The sequence below is a fragment of the Cynocephalus volans genome, chromosome 4, assembly GCF_027409185.1.
Source record: "Cynocephalus volans isolate mCynVol1 chromosome 4, mCynVol1.pri, whole genome shotgun sequence".
NCBI lineage: Eukaryota > Metazoa > Chordata > Mammalia > Dermoptera > Cynocephalidae > Cynocephalus > Cynocephalus volans.
In genome coordinates, this window is record NC_084463.1 from 100455028 (window position 1) to 100482483 (window position 27456).

Genomic DNA, 27456 nt, shown 5'->3' on the forward strand with positions numbered 1-27456 from the left:
TTCCCCTTTCTCCACATTCTCCACAGCATTTATTTTTTGTCTTTTTGAAAATATTTGTAGCCATTCTAACTGGGGTGAGGTGATATCTCATTGTGATTTTGTTTTGCATTTCCCTGGTGATTAGTGATGTTAAGCATTTTTTCATATACCCGTTTGCCATTTGTATGTCTTCTTTGAGAAATGTCTATTCAGGTCTTTTGCCCATTTTTAAATCAGATTATTTGTTTTCATTGAGTTGAGTTCCTTATATATTTTGGATATTAAGCCCTTGTTAGATGCATAGTTTGTAAATATTTTCTCCTGTTCTGTAGGTTATCTCTTTTTTCCGTTGATTGTTTCCTTTGCTGTCCGGAAGCTAAATTTTTAGTTTGATATAATTCCATTTGTCTATTTTTTTCTTTTGTTTGCCTGTGCTTTTAAGATATTATCCAAAGAATCGTTGCCTAGACCAATGTCATGAAGTGTTTCCCCTTTTTTTCTCCCTAGTTTTATAGTTTTAAGTCTTACATTTTAGTCTTTAATCCATTTTGAGTTGATTTTTGCATATGGTGAGAGATAGCAGTCTAATTTTATTCCTCTGCATTCTTCCAGGACCATTTATTGAAGAGATCAGCTTACTTTTTTTTTTTTTGATACACTGTTATATGCCACTTCCTAAGGATACAGAGATAAGAGATGGTTCTTTCATTTAGTTTTCCAGAACAATGTGATACATATGCTGTAGATATGCACAGGATGCTGGGAAAGAACATAGAAAGATCCCTTTTTTAGGGGGAATCTTTGGGAGTGCTTCCTCCAGAACTCTGGATATTGAAATCCCTTAAAAATTCCAAGGGGGTTATACCTTGTCAAATGTGTTGTAAAATTTGTATAGAAAATTAAGCAGATAAATAAGAAAATAGTCCAAAAAAGATAAAGGAAGGACATCTAACATTATTATATGTAAGAATGTATTACAGTGGAACAGAATAGGGAGCCCAGAAGTAGATCAAACTAAGTGAAAGAACTTAACATTTTCTTTGTTGTATTTACAATATTTTTGTTTACAATACATTTTTTAAATAGTGACGCCTGTGTTGATAATTTTATAGTGAAGTGAATCTGGTTTGTTCTTGCTTTTCTGATGATGGTATGAATTTGCATTAGACCTACAAGGCAGTTTGGCATTCTATTTTAAGAGCCATAAAAATTATCGTATATCATTTACCTCAGTAATTCCACCCCTGGGAATTTATCTTAAGAAAATGTAATATAAAAAGAGAAGGAAGCTATATGTGTACTTCTAGTTGTGGAAATATATTATTACTACTGGGAAAATGAAAACAATTTGTTCAACAATATTAAAATTGTACTGAGTGGAATATTTTGTATCTGTGGAAGGTAAAATTACATAGTTATGATTGTGTAGCAGCATGGAAAAATGATTTTGGATTGATGACAAAGGAAAATTTAAATGATATTTACATATATGTGTATGATCAATGACAGAAAAAAAACAACAAAAAATGAAAACTGTGGGAGTGTAGAATTCTAGTTGGATTTTTTCTTTTAAAAAAAAATTAAATAATTTCCATACCATAAAATTCACCCTTTTAAAGTGTATTTAGTGTATTCACAGGATTGTATAGCCATCACTACCATCTGATTCCAGAACATTTCATTATCAACAAAAGAAACATTGTACCCGTTAGTAGTCACTCTCCATTTCTTCACTTACCTGCTTTCTGTCTCTGTTTTCCTATTCTGGACATTTCATATAAATGGAATAATATATGTTGCCTTTTGCAACTGGCTTCTTTCACTTAGCATAATGTTTCTAAGGTTTATCCATGTTGTAGCATGTTATTAGTACTACATTTTTTTAATGAGTGAGTAATACCTCATTTAATTATCCATTCTTCAGTTGATGGACATTTGGACTATTTCCACTTTTTGACTATTATGAATAATGCTGCTATGAACATTCCTGTACAAGTTCTTTTGTGAACATATGTTTTCAGTTCTGTTGGATATATACCTAGGAGTAGAATTACTGGAAACTCTTAACTTCTTGAGGAACTGCCAGACTTCTTTTCCAAAGGGGCTACACCATTTTTGTCCATATTTGAATGTCAGTTGATACAATAATATTTGTGTGTTTTTTATTTAAAGGTAATTGGATTTGTTAACCTGTTTTTAATAGAGCAGTGGAGACAGAGTCAGATTTTGAAAGATTAAGTAGTACTTAATAAGCACTTAACAAATAGTTATTACGGGGAAGAAGTAGAAGCAACAATTAAAGATTTCTGTTTCCCAGATAAATGGCAGTGAAGAGAGGGAGTCGTAGTGTGATATAATGAAAGTGCACTAGACTTGGACATTGAGAAAATGGTAACAAAAAACAGTTCTGGTGTTTACAAACTAATCATTTATACTTGTTGAGCCTCGATATCTTATTTCATAAAATGATAATAAAACATTGTTACGATGATTATATGAGATGAAAAGTTCAGGAAACAATGTGGTGCTGGGCATGTGACAGTGACACAGCAAATTTACTTGAATTTGAGAGGAGATAGTATTGACAGTGGGTAACAGAATTGAGAAGTTTATTCATAATGTTTTAGAATAAGGGATTGGCAAACTTTGCAAAAAATGCCAAATCTTGCATTTGAGCTAAAAGTGTTTTTTTATTTTTAAAGGGTTATTTTTTAAAAAAGAAGACTATGCAATAAAGCCTAAAATATTTACTATCTAGCCCTCTACAGAATAAGTTTGTTGATCCCTTTTTCAAAGTATAGGAGACCTAATTTGTTCAGTAGTCCAAAGGGAAAAAGCACATGAAGAAAGAGATTGAAAATAAAAGAGGGTAATTGAGCAAGTAATGTCCTAAAGAGATTTTGATGGGAATGAGTTCTTATGAACACAACTTGTAGGGTTACATTTGGAAAGGAGGAATTATAACGAGGAGAGAAAAAGAAGAAACATTTTGACATGGAGCAGGACAAAATTGAAGGCATTCATGTGATAACTTTTTAAATCGATGTTTATTGTATGCCTACCTACCACATGTTAGGTGGTGTACATTTTATTTCATTTAACCTTCTTTGTTGTTTTTATTAAAGACATAGATATGCAAAAAATTATATATGTAAGGTATGAAAATAACCATACAGTGAACACCCATTAGCTCCTCATCCAGGGTAAGAAAATTAATAGAATAAATGGAAGAAGACAGTTTTAGAGATTCACCCCTTTTGCTGAGCTGCGTCCCATTGTATGGATATTCCACAATTTTTAAAAATTTAATTTCCACTTGGCGAACATTTGGCTTTTTTTTACATTTTACCTCTTTCAAATAAAGTAACTCTTTGTGTGGACGTGTGTTTTATTTCTCTCGAGAAAATACCCAACCTAGGTATTGCTGAGTCATATGATAACTATTTTCAAACTGTTTTCAAATGCTTATACAATTTTGCATTCCCATCAGCACTGTATAAACATCCTAGTTGCTCCACATCCTCTCAGCACTTGGTATGGTTAGTAATTAAAAAATAATTTTTGTCATTCTAATGAGTATGTACTGATATCTCACTGAAGTTTTAGTTTGCATTTTCTGATGATTAAGATGTTGAGTATTTTTAATTGGCTTTGGCCATTCTTATGTCTTCAAGAATTCACCATTTATTGAACAGATTATTATCTTCCCCCCTTTAAATTATGTCAGAATCTTTATACAAAGCTGATTGACTACATATGTATGAGTCTATTTCTGGACTCTTCTGTTCTATTGATCTATACATCTGTCCTTAGGATAGTATCACTGTATTACTGCAACTTTATTGTAAATCTCGAAATCAGATAGTGTGAGCCCCCTAATTTTGTTCTTTTTGAGAATTACTTTGTCTATTTTAGCTTCTTTGCATTTCCATATAAATGTTAGAATCTGCTTGTCAGTTTCCACAAAAATTGACTGCTGGGATTTTTGTTAATACTGTGGATCAAATTGGGAGAATTGACTTCTTAGCAATATTGATTCTTCTAACCCATGAACCTGGTATATCTCTCCATTTATTTAGATCAACTTCTCGATTTCTTTCTGCACTCTTTTGTCCTTTGCAGCATGCCTGTCTTGCATTTGTTAGATTTATCCCAACATGTTTATGCTTGTTGTTGACTCCTGAGGATGTTCTAGACAGACAATTATGCCATCTGTGGATAAAGACACTTGTATTTCTTTTCTAATCTATATTCCTTTTATTTCTATTTCCTTGCCTTATTGCACTAAGATCTCCAGTATAATGTTGAATAAAGAATAGATATCCTTGCCTTATTCCTTTCTTAGGAGGAAAGCATTTGGTCTTTCATTATTAAATATCTTAGATATAGGTTTTTCATAGATACCCTTTATCTATGAGAAAGGCACCGCTTTCCTCAAGTTTTCTGAGAGATTTTATCATGAATGGGTATTGAGTTTTATCAAATGTTTTTTCTGTCTGTATTAGGATAATCATTTGGGTTTTTTCTTTTGGTCTCTTATGACTTTTTACATTGATTCATTTCTGAAAATTAAACCAGACTCTCATTCCTGGGATGAATCCCTTGGGGTCATTACGTACTAGCCATTTTATGTATTACTGGATGTGATTTAATATATAATTGAGGATTTTTACATCTTTGTTCAGGAGGCATATTAGTCTGTAGTATTCTTTTGTTGCATTGTCTTTGGTTGAGATGTCAGGGTAATGCTGGCATCATAAAATGATGTAAGAAGAGTTCTTTCCTCTTCTGCTTTTTGGAAGAGTTTGTGTAGAATTGATTGCATGTGTAACAGATTTACCAGTAAAGTTAACTGGTCCTACATTTTTCTTTGTGGAAAGGTTTTTAACTACAACTTCAGTTTCTTTAGTAGATACAGGGGCTATTTAGGTAATTTTTCTTTTTGAGTGAGCTTTGGTAGTTTCATTTTCAAATCATTTGTCCATTTCATCTCAGGTATTGGACTTTTTGGCACAAAGTTGTTTATACATTTCTTTTCTCTCCTTTAAATGTCTAAAACATTTGTGATGATATCCCCTCTTTCATTCCTAATATTGGTAATTTATGTCTTTTCTCTCTTTTTTTTTTCCTGGATCAGACTGGATAGAAGTCTAACAGTGTTGTTAATCTTATCAAAGAGCCAGTATGTGATTTCCTGGGACTCTAAGTACAAGTGTCTTAAACTGCTTGATATTTTTCCCCAGTCACTGAGCCTGTTTTTTCTGTCTTTTTTTCTCTGTGTACTTCATTTTATAGTTTCTATTGCTGTATATTCAAATTCACCAATCTTCTGTACTACTACTTACTGCAAGGTATGTTATTGTGACATTTCAGAACATTGAAAACAAAGACAAGATTCTGTAAGCTTCCACAGAAGAGGAGAAATAGTCACACACAAAGAATTAAGTAGTATGGCTTTAGACTTCTCAGTAGCAACATTAGGAGCCAGAAGACAATTCAATAATGCCTTCAGAATATTCAATGAAAATGGCCTAGAATTCTCTGTAGCAGACTAGTGTGAGGGTAGAATAAAGAAGTTTTTGTATGTACAGAGTCTCAAAAATTTCTCTCTCACATATTTCCTCACATAGCAGATGAAGAACTTTCTCTACCAAAACGAAGGAGTAAACTAAAAAAGACAAGATGGCATATTAGAAACAAAAGGTCTAACAAAGGAGAAAGACAAAGAAAGTCTCTTGATTTAAGGTGAAAGGAGATCAAAGAATCACAGCTGTACACCAGGCATAGATAGTAGCTAGTCCAAATTGGAGTAGTCCTGAGGCTCTGGGAGAGATTTCCCCTCCCCCAAAAAGAAAAAAAGAGTTAGAGATTACCTGATGTGTCTGAAAATCTTAAGAGGAGACTTAGACAACTGTCAAAGAGTTTGGAATTGAATTAATTATAAGAAAAATAACTAAGCAAATGAGGAAACAAGGCAGTTGCCATTTGGGGAAAAAGTTGTGCAAGAAAGGAAAAATAATTACTATATCTCATTGTTCAGCTGTAAATAGAGTACATCCTGATACTATAATTTTGTTTAGATCACTAATCAATGTTTGTAGTCTGACTGTTGGTAGGTTGGGAGGATGGGGGAAGTGAATGGATGTGGGATGGAGCAAAGTTCTGATCTTGTATATTAGGAAATCAAAAGATAATCCCTGAAAACTGGGGGAAGAAATCAAGAAATATACATAAATTATAATCATTGTTATTTGGAGATATAGAGGTAAATAACCACAGGAATCAGGTACACAAGTTGAAAGTGATTGTTACCTCTGAGTAAGAAAAATGGGGTCTATGTGAGGGACTTGTTTTTTATTACAAAATGTGTAGAACTGTTTGATTCTAAATTATGTGCATGTGTTATATTAATTTAAAATAACTTAAAAAGAGAAAATATGCAGTGAATGATGGAGCTTGAATTCTTGTCATACACTCCTTTGCTGCCCCCAAAGACAGTATTGAGTTGACTAAGCATGGGATCCCTCCTGACAAGAAGGTTAAGTGAAGCCAGTAGGGAGCTGATAGACTGGAAGATTAAGGAAGAGAGGTAGCTTTAGAGTGTTGCTAAAAGTGAGGGACCTCAAAGAAGACAGATATATGTGTAGTTCATTACAGGATCATTACAATCAAGCTGATTGTGAGAGGAAGCTTTGTTGTATTCCGTTATTAGTATAGATTGGATGTCAAAAATAACAAATGAGTCAAGCAGGTTGGCTGTGAGAAAAATCAACTGCCAAAGATATAATCAGACTTAAAGTATCAAACTTAAGCTATCGTATAAGCATGTAACATAATATATACACATGTGGGGAGTGTGTATACATATAATTGTTTTAAATTTGAAATTGGGAAGCAAGGATACTTAATTATAAATTTTTTTCTTTTGAAATTCATTCTTCTGATTTGGCTAGAAACTTGATACGTTTACTTCTGTGCCAAGTTATCAATACCAAGCATTTTGTATATGATGGGTATTATAGTATTCTTTTTTAAATTAATTAATTAGTAAGATTTAGTTCTTTTTCAGTTTCATAACAGAAAATAACTGTTTATAAACATATGTGTTTTCAAACAAGTAGAATCTTGGCAAAATAGTTTTGATAGTTAAGATACTACTCCTAAGATATTTGTAAAATTTAAGGTTTCAAATATCATATTTAATCCTAAATTTTGTACTGCACTTCATAAACCTCCATATGTTACACTTTCAGTATAAATTAAGAAAGGTAAATTGAACAGTGTTAGTTTTCATAAAATTTGAAATCAAAAAAATCTTTTTGGGATATCAGTTTTTATTTAGCTCTGCAATTTTAGGAATATATTTCATGCTTTCACTTGCATTTCTGGAAATCCTATTTCAGCATAGAAGAATATGGAAAAGAAGGACAGACTGTTCCTTGCCAAATAAATTTTGCAAAGATATAATTGTTAAGGAATGAGTAAATTGAATCGCATGTTATATGGTTCCTTGTGAATGTACTTGCAGATAATTGTTTACATAATCTGTAATGTCAATTGAAATGGCCTTATATTTGATCAGTCTTTACTGGTGATCTGAGGCTGGGATTTCCTCTTGGACAATATAAACCAAGAGACTTAACTCAAGCTCAGAAACATTTCTTTAAACCAACCCAGCATGACGCCACCTAATAACTACATAGTAATAACAAGCTACCACACTGCTTATATAGTTTATCAAACAAAACATTGACCACAGGAATTTATTTAATTTATGTATCAATTATATACATGTGTTTGATTTTTAGCTTCTTAGACAAAGTAAACAAGACAGTTTGGTTTATTTCCTGTGCCTTTGCAAAATGTTGCCACCTTTTATTTAGATTTTGAAACAAGTCCAGTGTCAACTTTTCAACATTCCTCTCGGTTTAGAGAAATATTTCCTTAATGATATGTTTGTCATGAGGATAATGTCCAAAAGTTTTTCACTCACATCAAAATTCTGATAACTTGAAATAAATACAGCTCTCGAGGAGTTATTTTTATCTATGTTCTTATCAGCTACAAAGAAAAATGCCACAAATTATTTAACATTTTCCCTCAATTTGCCTTTTAAGTTTGCAGCCATACCATTAACATGCTGAACAACTGTAATTTTAATCGGACACTGTACAAACAGTGTTTATTACACACAAATTCTGCTGCATTCACTAGACATTCTTTTATAAATTTTACCATCCATAAGAGGCTTGATACATTAAAGCTCTTTATCTTGGGGGCCGGCCTGTGGCTCACTCGGGACAACACCAAGGCCACAGGTTCGGATCCCATATAGGGATGGCCAGTTAGCTCACTGGGTGAGCAGGGTGCTGACAACACCAAGTCAAGAGTTAAGATCCCCTTACGGTCATCTTTTAAAAAAAAAAGCTCTTTATCTTAACATATAACTGTGTGTTACAGGAATCCCACTTATTTTATTTGCATTAAAAGACAAACCCTTTTTAACTTTAAGTGCTTTTCTGTTTATTTAATTTTCGTCATTTATCTTTTCCACATACTGATAGGTGTTCTTACTAAAGTTTGTTTCATATGGTAACTTTTGACATAGTCACATTTTGTTTGCATATTTCACCATTATGAATATTCTCTTCCACAAAGAAATATGCCTTCTCCCATTTCTTTTGAAATTCATAAGTCTTTTGTTCTCTCTTTCATGGACACAAGAAATATTTCACTTTCCTCTTGATTCTGCTGTGAGAAAGCAGCCTACAGAACCCACAGACATTAAGGGAATACTAGAAACAACTCTACATATTTCAATTTGACAACTTAGATGAAATGGGCCAATCACTTGAAAAGTATAAACTAACATCTTATGGATGGTAAGATTTATAAAAGAATGTCTAGTGAATGCAGCAGAATTTGTGTGTAATAAACACTGTTTGCATACATAGGTCTGATTAAAATTACAGTTGTTCAGCATGTTAGTGGTATGGCTACAAAACTTGTCTATATGAATAGATAACCTGAGTACACTATAACTTTTTAAAAACTGAATTTGTAGTTTAAAATTTTATGAAAAAGACATTTCCAGGCATAGATCACTTTACTAGCAAATTTTTCCAAACATTTAAAGAAGCAATAACACTAATTGTACACAATCTCTTCCAGAAAATAGAAGAGGAGGAAACACTTAACTTGTTATGAGGCCAGCACCACCTTGAGAGGACAGTACAAGAAAAGAGAACTACAGAACAATATCCCTTAGAACTTAAGCCTAAAAATCCCCAGCAAAATATTAGCAAATTGAGTCCAGCAATATATATAAAGAACAATAACACAACCAAGTGGGGTTTATCCCAGGAATGTAAGGCTGTTTCAGTATTTGAAAATCAGTGTGACAAGCCACATTTAAAATGGAATATTACTCAGCCGGTAAAAAGGCATGAACTATCGATACATGCACCACATGGAAGACTCTCAGAGGCATTATGCTGAGTGAAGGAAGCTCATCTCCAAAGGTTACATACTGTATGTTTCCATTTATGTGACATTCTTGAAAAGGCAAAACTGTAGTCAGTGGATGCTAAGTCTTAGAGATAAGGAGATGGTATGACTACAAATGGATAGCACAAGGAAATTTTGGGGGGTGATGGAAGTATTGTATATCTTGATTATGATGATGGTTACATGCATCTATAAAATTTAAAATTCATAGAACTGTACATTATAAAAATGTCCATTTTACTGTAAGAAAATAAAAATTTCAAAAAATAGCCCAGTTGTGATGATAAACAGCAGTTATCACTCTGCCTGACATTGAGATATGCTAGGGACGTTGCAACTGGAGTACATACCCTGACTAAAGCCACTAGTGTACTCCAGCTAATTTTTGCCACGTGGAATAGGGACCCAACATTGCTAGATCATCTGATTTTTCAAGAGAAGCCAGAAATCCAAATTTTTATAAGAAATCTAATTTTTAAAACATTGTTAAATAATTTAAATTTTTAAAAAATGCTGTGTTGACCTGCATAAGTCTAAAAATTAGACATACTAATTTGCTCTCTCTGATACTGACAGATGTAGTAGACAATTGTAGGCAACTTAGTACTAAAGAGAACCTTGAATCATTGCTATAAGATGGATAAGCATCCTTAAGGTTGCTTTGTTATGGATGTGAGAAGGATATGGCATACTCGTGGTATATGTGGATGGAGTGGGCTTCAGGAGAGAGGTGATATATTTAGGTGATAGAAGAGTGGCCTGGAGATAGCACCAGAAATAAATTAGTCAGCTTCCTATATCCTGGCAAGTGAAAGTAGTTTCCATTGGAGAAGACTTCGGGGAAATGGGGGCATTTTAAGAAAGAAATATTCAGTTAAAGTGGTAAGGTAGTTTGTATATTCTACAGAATTCAGTGAAGGGGCTGGCAGAGCCGTGAGCACCAGGGTGAACCATGATAGAGGAGGGGCATGACTGAAATGGACAGTAATGAAGAGCTGGGAGATGAACGCAGGAATACAAGTATATTAGGTGCATTACGGGAAGCAGAGGGGTTAGGAATACGAGTAGAAGTCCCTTGGACTGATAGGAATTGATGGAACAGTATTCTGTTTTATACCTCCAAAGTTTGACTAATACTTTTCCCTCTGCCTATAATCTATTTCAACCCCCCTCAGCTTTATCTGTCTTATTCATACTTAAGATTCTAAGCTCAGATGTTTGTATTTCACTCCTGGAAACTATCCCTGGCACTTCTTCCTAACCTATTCCCCAACCTCAGACCCCTCCTAGTGTTCCCATAGCACCTAGAACACATCCTTATCTTGGAACTCACGATTTTATGTTAAAATTACTTTTTTTAAGTTTCTCTACAAAATACTGTGATCCTCTAAGTCAGAGTCAATCTTTTAGTCATCTCTTTGCCTCAGGTAGATAGCACAGAGCCTGGTACAGAGCTGGTGTCAACAAGTATTTGTTTAACTGAACAGAGGAGTTAGGCCAGCCCCTGTGTTTTGTGGCAAGTGCCTGGACTTTCTCTGACCCTTTCTTCAAGGGCCAGTGGTAGCATAGGCTTATGAGTCGTTTTGTTATTGGTTCAGATATGCTTAGGGCAAAAACAAAACTGAGTGCTCACTTAGCAGCTGGTCATTATTAAAGGCCAGGGACACAGCCTTTATTCCTAGTGCCTCCTTTGTTTCCAGATTGCAGTAGCAGTCTTTGGCAGGTGATGAATAGTAAGGGAACACTTCCTGACGTTTACATTTGGGCAGCCAGGATTTTATGTGACCCTATTACACTGATAATTGCACGGAGTATTCATCCCACTGCATTCCTATTATTTGCCTTTGTAGAAGAATCTTGAATAATGAATAGATTTGAAGGATTTTATGTTACCTGGTTCGTGAACAGTTTTCCTCATCAAGACCCAGGCATATTCTCTGCACAAAAATATTCCTTTGACCTTCCCAGAGACACCTTAAAATATCTAACTGCAATTTTTCACTTTTCTGTTAAGCCATTCATCATTATTTGACTGTCTTGGGCAGCTTAAATAATTCCTTCTGTTTTCTCTGTCATTGAAATTGAACTTTCAACAGTGCTAATTTTTTCTTCAAGGTTTTGTTTCAGGCTTTATATTTTATTGTTTATTCCTCTAGTAGGCTCTTCTCCACTGAGTTTTTCAGAGAACTGGAGAGCCTATGAATAGAGAACTAGAACTCACAGGAATGAGATGATAAGGAAACTTAATTACTTTTTCATCTTAGTGGTCCTCCCTGCTCATCCTGTTTCATCTCAAGCATAGAGCTAGGGCCTTATTTTTCCCAAGCAACTATCAATAAGAATGCAGAAGATGTTGTGTCATTCTTTATTCATCAGACCAGTAGGCATTATTAGGCATATTAGAACTTGTGTACTATGTGTACAGTTACTATGCTAATTAGCCCATAGAAAAATGAGGAAAGCAGTTCACACCTTCAAGGAATTCATAATCTAATCAGGATGATAAATAAACTAAAAGTTACAAATACTTCTCTAATCCTCTGCTTTTTTTTTTTTAATGTTCAAATTAGGATAATATACTTTCCTGACAGGGTTATACCATCATAGAAGCTTCTCTGTGTGACGAACTTACCACAGTTCCAGGCCTTTGTGAAGTGTTAAATAAATGATGGTTATATTGATGCGTAGATACAGAGTAAGTAGACACATGAAGAAAGCAGTGGATATGACATCTCTACCTGGTCATAAAGAAGTAATGCTGGAGGAAATTGTATATACAGGGTCATAAATCAATGAAATATATGGTACATTTAGAGAACCCTATGTATTTGTTATATCTAGGACAAAGGAATGAGGGAGAGGGGAGCATAGTGAGAGTTGAGGCTCCTGAGGTAGGCAGGACTTTAGACTTAATTCTGTAAGGAATTGGGGACATTAATTTATATTAAGCTGGGGAATGTTAAAATTAGTTAATTAATGCTAAAGAAAATTTCTGATATTTTATGTATCTCTTTCAGGTCTCACTTGCCCTGGAACCTCTGTCAGATACTTACAACAGTTACAATCCTCATCTTACCACTGACATGACAGAAAATGTGCTTTTATCTGAGCAGGGATTAAGAGAGAATACTGAACCTAGCAATACCCAATTTCTGGTTCCGTCAAGGCCTCATGGGATACCTACCAGCAAAATTGATGGAAAAGAGATAGCAGCCAATAGTAGTAGATCAACCACTCCAAGGTAATTACCCCACTTAATACCTGTCAGTCTGTCAGCTAACTCCCACTGTATTCATGGTTTCTGTCTTTCATTTGTGGTTGAGTTAAAGACTAAGGACAGAGAAAGGTGCAAAAACACATTCAGCAGATAACTATTAAGAACCCACTATGTGCCAGGTTCCATACCAGGTGCTAGGCATAGAAGTTAATGACAATCCCCATTTTCAAGGACTGCTCACAATCTAGTGGAGAGGCCAACATACAAATAAATAAGTTTGACCAAAGGGTATACAGATGCCTTGATAGATGTCTATGAGGGAAAAATGGAAAGGGCATTACTTTGCAAAGCAGAATGAAATAAGAGAAACAGATTGTTGTTTTAAGTAATTACTTATGGAGCTTTTGCTTTGTGTCAGGTTCTGTGCTGAGCTCTTTATTTGATTGTCTCACTTAAGCTATAACCCTACACTTTAGGTAAAACACCTATTATTTCATTTGGGAGATGAAAAACAGATTTACAAAGTCACATTGCAAATAAGTCACCTCTTTCAGAGTCCATACTACATTGCTATAAGCCACTAATCTACTTTCTGTCTCTGACAAAGTAGAATGTTACCATGATGAATTATATACTGCTAATGTTCTCCTTTTTTTTTAAACAGGGGAAAGGACCACTTGTACTTTGCAGAGAATCCTAATATAAAAGACTCTTTCTTCAGGCTACAGCACCATCTTAATCCTAGACAGAGTTTAGAGTCTGTAACTCTGAGAGGCAAAGCTCCACAGAAGCAGATGTCTCTTCTCAACAGCTCTGAATTTCAGCCTCAAATTAGAACAGTTGCCAAGAGTCATAGTGACTCATGCATTCTTTCTTCAAACATCCCCCCTACAAAGGACCTTCTTTCAGGTATGTATATATTTATGAACTGAGACTAACGTATATTTATTGGGATTGCTCTGCTTCTTAGCCAGCTTACAAAGCAAACCAAGACTTTTATTTGCACTAAATAGCCAAATAAAAGTGAGTAGTCTTGCTAGAGTCCAGAATCTCTCACCATTTAAAGCCAGCTCTATTAAACCACCAAGTAACTTCTAAATAATTACTAGGTTTTTATAATTGTACGTTGAGGAAGGAACCATTTAAAAGGAACCTGGATGTGAGGGGAAAGCCTTTATCATATAAAAATATCAGTCTTTATTTTTTCAATAATTCAAGGCAGATGAGATTTTTGTCTCATCATCAGCATTTATATATACCGTTGTGCAGAGGCTAGTACCAAATCCATTTCACATTCTGAAAACTGTTACTCTCAGTGGGAATATTCAGTGCACTGCCACTGCTGATCCTAAGCCTGGGAAGTAAATATGACATGAAGCCAAACAGAAGTAGAAAGGAAACAGTTTAACCATGTAAGGGCTTAGACTGTAATAAAAAAGCAAATAGGAACAGAATTAAATTACCTCATGATAGAGGGTGGAATAATAAAAACAATTGACTTACACTGCACTGTAATGGTCAACCACATATCTCTGTGACATCAAGAGCATGACAGGAATTTGTCTCCATCTCCACAGTAAAATTTCCAAAGTAGAATATCTATAGCATTAGTAGGAAGTCTTTTTTTTTTTTTTTTTTTTTTTTTTTTTGTCTTTTTCGTGACTGGCACTCAGCCAGTGAGTGCACCGGCCATTCCTATATAGGATCCGAACCTGCGGCGGGAGCGTCGCCGCGCTCCCAGCACCGCACTCTCCCGAGTGCGCCACGGGCTCGGCCCAGTAGGAAGTCTTTTTAATAACTATTTTGGTACATAATTTACATTAGTAGGGACAAAAACATTCTGTTCATATTTTTTCAACTGAAATGTCTTATGATTCCCTATTTTTAAAAATATTCTCCAAGATTATAATTATTTATTTTAGTCTTTAATGCAAAGACTACATTAACAAGAAAGAAAATTGTCCCACTATACTCAGCACTTGTCAACTCACACATGGAATATTTTGTGTAGACCTGGGCATCAGACTTTGAGAAAGCATTTGTTTATTCATTAAGCAGTTATTTATTCAGCACCTATCAAATGTCTGGCACTAGGTGTCAAAGATACAGCAGTTTAAATTATATTAAAAAAAAAAATACACAAACTCTTGCTTTACAGATCTTATAGTCTAGATGGGAAGACAAATTATAAACTAGATAAATAAATATGTAGTTTACATGGTGATGATAACAATGGGAAAAAAGGGGCAAGGAAGGTGAGAGGAGGGGATGTTAGTTTTACATAGATTGACAAAGAAAGGCCTCATTAAGAGGGTAACATTAAAGATCTAAAGAAGATGAGTTCCTTCTAGGGAGAGTAACTAGGCTAGTAAAAGGACCACCAAGAGATATTTAGCCTGGAGAAAATAGCTACCATTTATTGAGCATTAATTATGTGCTAGCTACTATGCCAAGTGCTTTATACATATGATCTTATAAAAACCTGGTGAGGTAGGGATTGTTATCACCATTTTAAAATGAAGACCCGGGCTCAGAGTTAGGGAGCTCCTGCGCTGTCAAAAGGGGGCAGCTGCTTTTCAGCTCCAGTTAATATTGATTGCAAAGTCCTCTGCTTCATTCTACTATAGGTTTGTTGTTTACCTAGGCCTGTTTTTCTTTTTTTTTAATCAAGACTGTGCTGGCCAACTGTTCAAGTCAAACAAAATACAACCCATGGGCTGCCAGTGTTCAACCTCTTCCATAAGAATTAATAGGACCAGTGTATTTAAAGTTAAAACAAAATAGATCGTGGCTCAGTCTAAGTTAATAGTCAGACCTGTGCAAAAATGGGAGAGAAAACTTCAAGAGGTAGTGAATTCTACATCACTGTAAATGGCCAAACATGGGCTAGGTAACCTTCTGTTGGGACTCTTGCAGATTGGATTAAATCAAGTAGATAGTTGGATATGATCTTTAAAAGTCCTTTCCAACCATAGGATTCTGGGGGAGTAAGATTAAATGGGTACTAAGATTTAGTAGGTCATGGGAGGGACACAACAAATACATAAACATAGTGATTTTCTTCGTCTTTATTGTACTGATGTCATACGAAAAAGGGGAGTACAAAGCTGAATGTCAGCCAGCTAGTATTTATGAAACACTAACTACACATCCTGCTTGGAAGAGTTGGGTTTTAAAATAGATAGCAGGGAGTTGGAACAAATACTAGAAGCTGTATACCATCCCTCTGTTTAGCATGGGGTGTACCCATGGCAAATAGGAAATAAACAAGAGAAACATTTATACTGCTCACCTGAGTGCCTTTTAGGTGTGTTCAGGATGTGGTTATTGAGTTGAGGTGCGTGAAGATGCATGACAGCTCTCACAGTGTAGGATACCAGCTTCTCCTTGAAAAGTTGTTCTTCTTGCCATACCTTAGACTTTAGAGAATCTTTGCCTGACAATGGCTGTTTCAACAGTGAAACCACTTAGAAGCCAATGAATAGACTACTTGTGCTCATATTTCTCTCACTTGTCTTCTTAATGTTTATTTCCTTTTTAAAATTTGCTTTGGAAAATGTCTTAAATACCCATGCTCAATCAGATGTAAATAACTAAGTCATTCTTTAAATATTACCGTTCCAAGAGGAGTTTTTATTTAATAGGGATGAAAACTAAGCTCAATTCAATTCAACAGGTATCTTAAGTGCCTGTCTTGTGTCAGTCATTGTTCTGAGTTTTGGGGTTACAGTGATAAATAAATTACAGTCCCCGCCTTCAAGGAATTTAGGCTAGTAAAGGAGACAGACTCAAAAGTAGATATATTACAAATATGCATGATATATATAACAGTGGAAGTATGCATTGAAACATTTTATCAAATGCTTGATACATGCCAGGCACTGTACCAGATACCAAAGATAAAAGACCAACAGGAGCCAATCCCTGGACTTGAAGTTGCTTGAGATATACAGTTACAAAACTGCATGATAAATTCTTTGATAGAGTTAAATACCAGGAGGTTTGAAAGCACAGAGGAAGTATTTTGCTTTAGGAATTGAAAATAGTTGGGTATGGTTTGATAATAGTTATAAGGCTGTTACCTCTCTAAGAACATTTTGGGTATGAGCAGGAAAATTATTTTTTCACGTAGCCCTAAAATCAAATGTAGTCTTATTGACACTGCTTGTCATTAACCTCTTCATTCATAAAGTGTTTATTGAGTGTGCCCACCTCATTAAAGAAATTTAAGCTATATCAAATAATTACAAGTGCCAATGAGAAACTAAAAGAAGAGTTTTCTGTCACATACCAAGCTTATTTTTCTGGAAGATTTTTAGATTTTAGCCAGATTTCCAGTGCTAGCATACCATATTTTCCTCACTCTTTCTCGATGAATAAATAAGACAGCCATTTTCTAGCTGAATCCCAAAGAGATTTTTTTCATTTAATAAAAACAAAAATAAATACAATGAATTCTGAATAGAATGCTGTGTAGCCATTACTTAGAAAAATGTTAATCCGTGTTAAGTAAAAAAGTCGTTACAAAACAGTATATACAATATGCCATTTTTGCAAAAGAAAAATATATATGCATACATACAGGCATATGTATATATAGGCAAAAAAACTATACAATATATTGAAATGTTAACAATCAATATTCCTAGGTAGTGGCATTAATGGTAGTAACTATAAGACATCAAAATATTAACAATCATTATTCCTGGGTAGTTTTCTGTTGCTGCATAACAAACAGCAGAAACTTTAGCAGCTTAAAACAACACCCATTTATTAGCTTACGGTTCTGTAAGTCAGAAGTCCAGAATGGCATTATTGGGTTTTCTGCTTATAGCATCACAAGGCTAAAATCAAGATGTTAGCCAGGCTGAGTTCTCATCTGGAGGATCTGGAGAAAAATTTACTCCCAGGGTTATTCCTGTTGCTGACATAATTCAGTTCCTTGAAGTTAGAGAACTAAGTTCTCGTTTTCTTACTAGCTTCCAGCCAGGAGCTGCTGTCGGCTTCTAAAGTCTACCTGCATTTCTTGCCCCCTCCCTCTTTAAGACAGCAATGACACATTAATCATTCTTATGCTTCACATGCCTGACTTCATATCTTTCAATCAGAGAAAACTCTGCTTTAAAAGGTTAATGTGATTTGATCCAGCCTACCAAGATAATCTCCCTTCTTAAGGTTAACTGATTTGGAACCTTCATTATATCTGCAAAATCCCTTCGCAGCAATACCAAATGAGTGAGTGAATCACTAGGGGCTGGGAATCTTGGGAAGACTATTCTTAGAATTCTGCCTACCACAATGGGTGATCTTTATTTTCATTTAGTATACTTGTATTCTTACATCACATATTGAACATACGGTATTTAAGGTTTAGGATTTTTTTTTAAAATTAAGTTTTTAAGCTATATTTTGACACCTCTTTAAAGTAACAAATGTTATATGTTTATGGATCTGTTTGGCTTATTTTTTTTATTGTCATTGAGATGACTACCACAGTTTTTTGTGGTTTTTTTCAGAAGCTATAAAACTCTAGACTAGGAGGTGGGCAAGTTGTTTCTAGACACACTTTCCTTTAATGTTTCCTTTTTTTTCCTGGCAGCTCGCTGGTACAGGGTGATTGCACTTACTTTCCAAGTAGCTGTGGAACCTTAAGAAAATAATGATACTTCTCATGTTCCTTAGAATACTACCATTGGTTCTCAGCTTTTAAAAGGAAGCCTAAGAACTTAAGTGGTGTCATGTATAGTATAGTGGTTAAAAGCATAGGATGTGGAGTCATTCTGGTTATACATGTATTGCACATACAACTTGGGCAGGTTACTTATCCTCTCTGCCTCAATTTTTTCATCTGGAAAATAAAAGAAATAGCAGTCCATATCTCATAGGAGTGTTGGGAGGATTAAATGAGTTAATACATGTAAGATATGTAGATTAGTGCCTGGCACATTGTAATGGTTCAATAAATGTTAGTTGCTATAATTATTGTTGCTGTTGTTGTCACTTGAGGAATGGGGTAAATTTTACCTGTCAGAAAGTCTGAAGACTTGGGTTTCATCCTGACTTTTCCATTAACATGCCGTATGATCTTGGACAAGTCATGGAAGTTTTTTGGCATTCTTTTCTTCATCCATAAAAATATAAATTTGGAATAGGTTATCACTATGGCTCCTAAAGGTTTAGCTGGCATAGTGTTCCTTGGGTAAGAATGATATTAAAACTCTTACAAATGACCAGAGAATTCAGTAAGGTATCTGGATACAAAAATAATATATAGACATTACTAACCTTACTGTGAACTAAAACCAGTTGAAAGAGTCACTGCATGGATATAATGACTGCCAAAAGGGGGTCAGTCTCTCTGGAATAGACACTTCATCATTGCTGTAATGCCAAACATCTAAAACAGTGTAGTAGAAACTCAGTAAACATCTTTTGTTAAGTGGATATCCTCAAGGAATTCTCAAGCTAGTGGGGAAGGCAGACAAGTAAGCCATTACAATACACTGTGCTAAGACTTATGAAAGAAGGACATGCATTGAATATTGCAAATGTTTGTGCTGGATTTTAGACTTTTTCTTTTCTGCTTTTGCCCTCTTCAGCTCTGTTAGAACAAGGCAATAAACTGCGTAATGCCATGGTGATTTCTGCAATGAAATCAAGCCCAAATACTAGCATGTTGTTGGAAAAAGTTCATCCTTCTGTGAAGGAAGATTCTCTTAGAGCATCACCACAGTAAGTTGCGGGACAGACCTGAACCCAAATAGTTCATTTTTAAAAATAGTTGTGTGTTTTTTTATGAAGTTATGGACTGGATAATCTTGGAAGTGCTCAGCAAATTTTGGTTTTTGTTTTTCAATTTTTTCAAATTTCATTATGTCATTCAATCTTTACATCAATGTATTATGTAAATATAATTATTATCCTCAATTTAAAAATGAGGAATCAAGCTCAGAGAGTTAATAAAATGTGCCTGTGGTCACATTTGGTAAACTTCAGTAAATGATAATGTGGCAGGAAAGAAGCCTAAACTAGGAGGTAAGATACTCAAAATTTAGTCCTAGCATTGGCACTTGCTGAATATGTAAATGAGTAAGTTCTTTGCTCTTTCTGAACTGACATGCTTGTATGTAAAATGGGGATATTCTCTCCCTACCTTACAGAAATGAAATGGGATTCTAATGTAGGAAAGAGCTTTGCAAAGTGTAAAGTTTTGTATATATTTAAGGCAGCTACATCTAAAGTATGTTAAATTTTCTGAGTCGGACCAACTCCATGTACAATCTCCTAGCTCAATTAATTACAACTTAGATTTTTCCCATCTATTAGCTACTCATAAGAAAGTATTTTTCCACACCTTAGAAGCAGAGCCTTTCCTAGCAATCAATTTAAAGACCACATTGAAGATCACCTTCTCCCTCCAACTGAGAATACATTTTGGAAACATGATACAAAAGCTGATACCAGAGCTATACAGCTGCTATTAGGCAGGTAAGTGCTCTTAACATGCTTTCTTCCCTTTAAACTCCTCCTCCAATTCATTGTATACATTGTTAATAGACTCATCTTCCTAAAGCAACAATTCCTTTGACTAACCAAATGCTTCCCTGTTCCTTAAACTACTACTCATTGCCTACCTACTAAATAAAAATTCAATCTTTAGCCCGTTATTCTTGGCTTCACTTAAAGAATGTTCCCCAATCCCCCTCTTCATTCTTATCTCCCAACTCTTTCCCCAACACCAGTATTAGCACAATATGAGGAAAAGAGCATGGATTTTAAACACAAGTTGAAATTTGAGGTTTGTCTTTTATTAGCTTTGTGGCCATAAGCAGGTTTCTCTGAACTTCAGGCATCAGTAAAATTGGAATTATGCCTAACTTTGCAAAATTATTGTGAGGATTAGAAATGATGTACATAAAGGAGCTAATAACACTGTGCTTAACACATAGTAGTTCTATTATTGGTAGCTGCTATTGTTAATATTATTACTAATATGTGCCCTCAAACCAGACTTATCTATTTATTGTCTCGAATAATATACTGTCCATATTCCTGTCTTGGAAAGATAGTAGGGCACAGTGGTTAAAAGCATATGTGCTGAGTTATAGAGGTGTGAGAGAACATGTGTTTCAGCAACTCTGGTTTGGTTTGGTTTGGTTTGGTTAAAGTTTAGACTTCTTCTAGGGAAATGGCAAGACTACAAAATCATTTGGTATATTAATGATAGGATAGGTACAGTGAGTAGAAGTATAACAGAAATTGTAAGTGAAAGCCAGACTTTGAAGGACTTTGAATATTAGGTTAAGGAGCTTGGACTTCATATTATAGAAACTGGATAAACAAATATTTCGAGCAGAAGAGCAGAGAGATTAGTCTGGCAACAGTATGGAAAATCAACTATATAGGAGAGATGGGAAAGTATGTAGGAGGTTTTTTACCCCCTAGTAGAGGTTGAGAGGTAAGACTTTACAAGTTGAAATGACAGGATTAGATGGCTTACTAATTGTGGAAAGAAGGCAGAGTGAAAAATGATTCCTTGAGTTTTTGCTCTAGTGACTCCATGGATCAGATGATTAAAATAGAAATCCTCAAGCAGGTGTAAGGCAAGTATTTAAAGATAACAAGTTGAAGTTTGAGCCTATAAATCTGTTAAACTTGACCTGCCTATGGATCATTCAAGTGTAGTTGTGTAGTAGGCACTTGGATATATAGAGCTGAAGTTCAGGAGAGAGTACTGGCCTAAAGATAAAATTTGGGAATTTGTTAGCTACACTACAATAATTGCAACCCTGAGAGAGGACAAGATCACCCAAGGAGAGTATAGGAGAATGAATGAAAGTAAGGATAAGAACACAACTTTTAGAAGTTAAAAAAGCCCACTTTTTTTTAAACCTCAGTAAAATGATGATAAAGGAATAGAAAAGGCATAATAAACTCACAAAAACCAAAAGGGGAGGTGACAACAGATGTCAATAAAATTTTGGAAGCTAGAAAGCCACAGGACAAGGGTAATTGACCTAGCAAAGTACAGAAAGCTATACCTGTGAGGTTAAAGGACCAACACTTTGATTGTAGAAGTCCAGTAAAACTCAGGAATTAGAAACACTTCTCTCAAAGTAATAGCTGAGTTGAGGCTAAAAGCAAGGACTGGTTAAGAAGAAATGAGAGCAGTCAGATCCCTCATCCCTTGCTCTAAGACCTGGAGAGGTAGTATAGTGTAGCAGTTAATCAAAAGACAACCTCGAGCCAAACTGCCTATATTTGAATCTGAGTTCTGCCACTCAAAAATGGTAAACCTTACATAAGTTACTTAATCAACTTCTGCAGTTTCCTCACCTGTAAAATGGATATCATAACAGAACCTCCCTCAATGATGTGTTGTGTGGATTCAATGGGTTAATTCCTGTAAACTTCTTAGAATACTGCTTTGCACAGAGTAACCTTTTAATAAATATTAGGTATTATTATTATAATACTGTCCTCCACCCCCAGAGCCAAGAAACTGACATTCTCTTACCCAGTGAGAGACTAGAAGATTATTCTCTGTAGTGGTAGAACTAGGAGATCTCTAGATTCAAGGATGTTAAGCACAACTGAGGGCAAAGGTGAGCACCATACCAAGGAAAAGGAGATTAAATTAAAGTCTGTGTATGGAATGATGAACATGCCTCCCATCCCACCCCCCTTTCTTTCTAGACTTCCAGAACACTGACAGTCACACTACTTCCTATATAGGAGATTCAGATTCCACTTGGAAACTGTCCAGTTCAAGAGAAAAGAAGAACAGATACTGCCAATTAGAGTTTACCCAAGGTCTAGCTCTGCCCAGTTGTTTTATAATGAGGCCTACCAGTCGCCAAGTTTCCCCCGACTCCCAACCTGCATATGGGGCTTCTAATCAGCATTTCAGAGTCTGACTTTTAATAAACAGATAGCCAAGATGTATAAACATTTGAGGAATGCCTCCAACATGTAGACAGAGAACAAGATTCAACAGAAAATTTGAAAGAGAAAGAGAAGGAAAAATGCCCAAAAGTTTAACAAAAAGGACAGAGTTGGAAAGTAAAAAAGAAAGGATAAAATTGAGGATATTTTTCAGGAAGTTCAACATCTAAGTTGTAGGAGTTCCAGAAAGAGACTACTTTTTAAAAAAGGAGAGAAACAAGTTATAAAACTAAATTTCCTTATACTGAAGCACGTGAGCTTCCATATTGGTATTCGAACCAAGACCTCTCTCTACCTATCCCTTCCAACTCAGAGAGATAGAAACTCCACTCCAGACTTGGGCATCCAAGAACTTAGGGCTCCCTCCCCATCCCAGCACCCTGTCAGTGGGCTGTCTTCCCAGGGAGGGGAAGGACAGCAGCAAGAAAAAAAGAAAGGAGACTCAAATTAATGGAATTAGAAATCAAAGAGGGGACATTAATACCAACATTATAGAAATAAAGCAGATTATAAAGGAATACTGTGAACAGTTGTATGACAGAGTAGACAACTTAGGTGAAATGGATAGATCCCTAGAAAGACACAAATTACCAAGAAATAGACAATCTGAACAGACCTATAACAAATAAAGAGATTGAATTAGAATCAAGTAAAGAGATTAATAATTGAATTAGTAACCATGTTAAGAAATTGAATTAGTAACTTAAAAACTACCCACAAAGAAAACCTCGGCCCAAATGACTCCATTGCTGAATTCTACCAAAACATTTTAAAGAAGAGTTGATACCAATTATTTACAAGCACTTCTAAAAAACAGAATAGTAGGGAACACATTCCAGCTCCTTTCATGAGGTCAGCATTACCCTGATACCAAATCCAGACACAGGCATCACCAGAAAAGAAAACTACAGATCATTATGTTATAAGGCTACGTTCTAACCAACTGAGATAACAGGCCAGCCTACAGATCATTTTGAATGTGTACACAAAAATCCTCCATAAAATACTAGCAAACCAAACCCAGCAACATATAAAAATAATTTGACACCATGACGAAGTGGGATTTATTTCAGGAATGCAAGATCAGTTTAACATCCGAAAATCAATTTATGTAATATAGCATACCAATAGAATAAAAAACAAAAAACACATGATCATCTCAAAAGATGTAGAAAAAACATTTGACAAAATCCAACACTCTTTCATGATAAAACATTCAACAGGCTTGGAATAGAAGGGAAAATCCTCAACCTAATAAAGGGCATCTATAAAAAACCAACAGCTAACATTATACTTAATGTTGAAAGACTGGATTTTTTCTTCCTAAGATTAGGAAAAAAACAAGAATGTCCACTCTCACTAATTGTTTTTTTTTTTTTTTTCGTGGCTGGCTGGTAAGAGGATCTGAACCCTTGACCTTGATGTTATCAACACCATGCTCTAACTAACCAGCTGAGCTAACTGGCAAACCCTCCGCTCTCACCAATTCTATTCAACATTGCACTAGAGGTTCTAGCTGGCTCAATTAATCAGGAAAAATAAATAAATAAAAGGGATCCAAATTGGAAAGGAAAAAATATGTATATCTGTGTTCACACATGACGTGATCTGGCGTGTAGAATATTATAAAAAATCCACTAAAAAATTATTAGAACTAATAAAGAGACTCAGCAAGGTTGCAGGATATGAGATCAATATGCAAAAATCAATTGTATATCTATATACTTGTAATAAACAATCTGAAAATAAATTAAGAAAACAATTCCATTTACAGTAGCATCAAAAAGAATAAAATACTTAGGAATAAATTTAACAAAAGAAGTGTAAAACTCAAACTCTGAAAACTACAAAACATTGTTGAAAGAAATCAAAGTAGGTCTAAATAAATGGGAAAACATCTCATGTTCATGGTTCAACAGAACCTATCACAATCCCAGCTGACTTGGTAGAAATCGACAGGCTATTTCTAAAATTCACATTAGATTTCAAGGAACCTAGAATAGCCAGAACAATCTTGAAAAAGAAAAAAGTAGGAGAACTCATACTTCCCAATTTTAAAACTTACTGCAAAAGAGCAGTAATCAAGTCAGTGTGGTACTGACAGAAGAACAGACATATCAATCAGTGGAATAGAATTGATAGTTTAGAAATAAGCCCACGTGTCTGGCCAGCTGATATTCAACAAGGGACCATTTAAGAGGGAAAGAATAGTCTTTCTGACAAATGATGCTGAGACAACTGAATAGCCACATGCAAAAAAAGTCGGACCCTTATCTCACACCACTTACAAAAATTAAATCAGAATGGATCAAACAGCTAAATGGAAGAGGTAAAACTATGAAACCTCAGAAGAAAACATAGAGGTAGATTTTTATGACCTTGAATTTGGGAAAAGATTCTTAGATATGACACCAGAGCACAAACAAAAGAGAAAGTAGATAAGTTGGACTTCATTAAAATTTTAAAATTTTGTGCTTTAAAGGAAACGATTGAAGTAGAAAGAAACCACAGGGGCCGACCCCGTGGCGCACTCGGGAGAGTGCAGCGCTGGGAGCGCAGCGATGCTCCCGCCGTGGGTTCGGATCCTATATAGGAATGACCGGTGCGCTCACTGGCTGAGTACCAGTCACGAAAAGGACAAAAAAAAAAAGAAAGAAAGAAAGAAACCACAGAATGGGAAAAAATACTTACAAATTTTATAAAGGACTTAGAGTATATAAAGAACTCATATAACTTAATAATTAAGGGACAAATAATTCAATTAAAAATATGGGCAGTGGATTGGAATGAACATTTCTCCAAAGAAGATATTCAGATGGCCAATATACACATGAAAAGATGCTTGACACCATTATTTATCAGAGAAATGCTGATCAAAACAGGAGATACCACTTCACACCCACTAGAATCAAAAAGTCTAGATAATAACAAGTGTTGATAAGGATGTGGAGAATTTGGAACCATTATGCACTGCTGGTGGGAATGCAAAAAGGTGCAGCCACTGAGGTAAATAGTCTATCAGTTCCTCAAACTGTTACACATAGATTTACCATATGACCCAGCAACCAACTCTGATATACATCCAAGGGAAATAAAAACATAAATCCACACAAAAATGTGTACATAAATGTTCATAGCAGCATCATTCATAAATCGAAAAATAGAAAAAACCCAAATATTCATCAGCTGATGAATGGATGAAAGGGAAATGTGTGTGCAAGAATAATGGCGTAAGAAAGTGGATCCTTTATTTTTCGTAATAGGAAGTCCATACATCATTTGTAAAAGTGAAGTTGGTTAGAGCGCAGTGTTATAACACCAAGGTCAAGGGTTCAGATCCCCATACTGACCAGCCACCTGTCCCCCCAAAAAAGTGAAAAATTAGAAAATAACAGTACACATATGTCACTTAGAAATGGGGAGTTAAACATGGCTGGCTGAAATAAAGTGACCTTTTTCAGCATTGCAAAAAACATATATATATATATATAGGGAGGTAAATACAGGAAGACGCATCTAAAGAAGTTGAAAGTGATTCCGTCTGAGGAGTTAGGCAGCTACTGTTTTTAAATTATAAGCCATTTAGTCCTATTAGACTTTCAAAATAGGTACATGTATTCTTTGATTTAAAATTATGTTTAAGAAGAAAAAGAAAAGAGTAGTGCTGAGAGTGGGCTTGTCTTATGGTCAAGGAACACAGGCAAATTCCAGCATATTTAATGTGTCATAGACTGGTGAATAAACTCAAAGAGATGCTAATTTCAAAAAAAGAAACTAGAAAGTGGAGAATTATATACTGAACAGTGGGGATCTCCATGACTTTAAGGATGTGCAAAGGGTGAGAAAGCAAGCAACTTGGGTTGGGAAGAGCATAAGCCACAAATAAGAGAGTTATGTAGAATACCAGGAAGTAGAGTTTCAGAAAAGAGCAGTGCTCAGACGCTGCAGAGGAGCCATCCATGTAGATTGGGAGGTTGTTGGATTTTGGCAATAAGTTGTTCTGACCTTTGAGCGAGATTACCATAGATTAGTGGTTCTCAACTGAGGGGTGGGGGGATTCTTCCCCACCTCCACCCAATGGTACATCTGGTAATGTCTGGAGATATTTTGGGTTGTCACAACTGAGGGAGCACTACTGTCGTCTGGTAAGTAGAGGCCAGGTGTCCAAAGTGCATAAGACAACCCCAGTGACAAAGAATTATCTGACCCAACATATCAGTAGTGTTAAGGTTGAGAAACCCTGATGTAGATTGAGGAAAGGTGAGGAAGGGAACATTTATTGAATATCTGCTGGTTCAAAGTAGTGTAGGAAAAAAATAAAAACAAAAACAAAACAAAACAAAGTAGTGTAGGAAGATTATCTAATTTGAAAGTATTGATTATGTACTATTTTCTTGAGAAATTAAGGGGAAAAAGTATAGCAGCCAATTTAAAAGGGAAGCAAAGGGGAAAGAAAAATGAAATGCACAGTGCTTGGCACATAATATTTAATAAATATTTCTTTTTATTATTAAACAGCAGATGTTCATTAAAAATTCATTAAGTTCATTAACAGATGTGCATTAAATGCTATTTACTGTGGGAGAAACAAACCACAAAATATACACATACTTTGCCCTCAGGGAGCTTACACTTTGAGAAAAATATGGAATTTATACAAGGACCTGAAAGAAAAGGTAGAAAGTAAAAATTGCTATCAAAAAATGTACCAGAATGGTATGGGACTTCCAAAAAAAGGAGAAATTATTTTTTACAAATTCTGAATTTTTAGTTATTTTTATGCTTATCTTCCTATTAGCTTATGAATT

General features: G+C 35.1%; 1 protein-coding gene across 6 annotated transcripts in view; it reads left to right on the forward strand.

Annotated features, from left to right (window-relative positions):
• Positions 1-27456, forward strand: part of C2CD3 (C2 domain containing 3 centriole elongation regulator) — a 126708-nt gene that overhangs the window by 9302 nt on the left and 89950 nt on the right. For 5 of the 6 annotated variants that reach the window (XM_063093787.1, XM_063093793.1, XM_063093792.1 and 2 more), the window contains 4 exons: positions 12504-12727; positions 13368-13612; positions 19303-19435; positions 20063-20191. In XM_063093787.1, the coding sequence (XP_062949857.1) occupies positions 12504-12727; positions 13368-13612; positions 19303-19435; positions 20063-20191 (731 nt within the window). The remainder of the gene's footprint in view (positions 1-12503; positions 12728-13367; positions 13613-19302; positions 19436-20062; positions 20192-27456) is intronic. The other variant, XM_063093789.1, reaches the window with a different exon arrangement.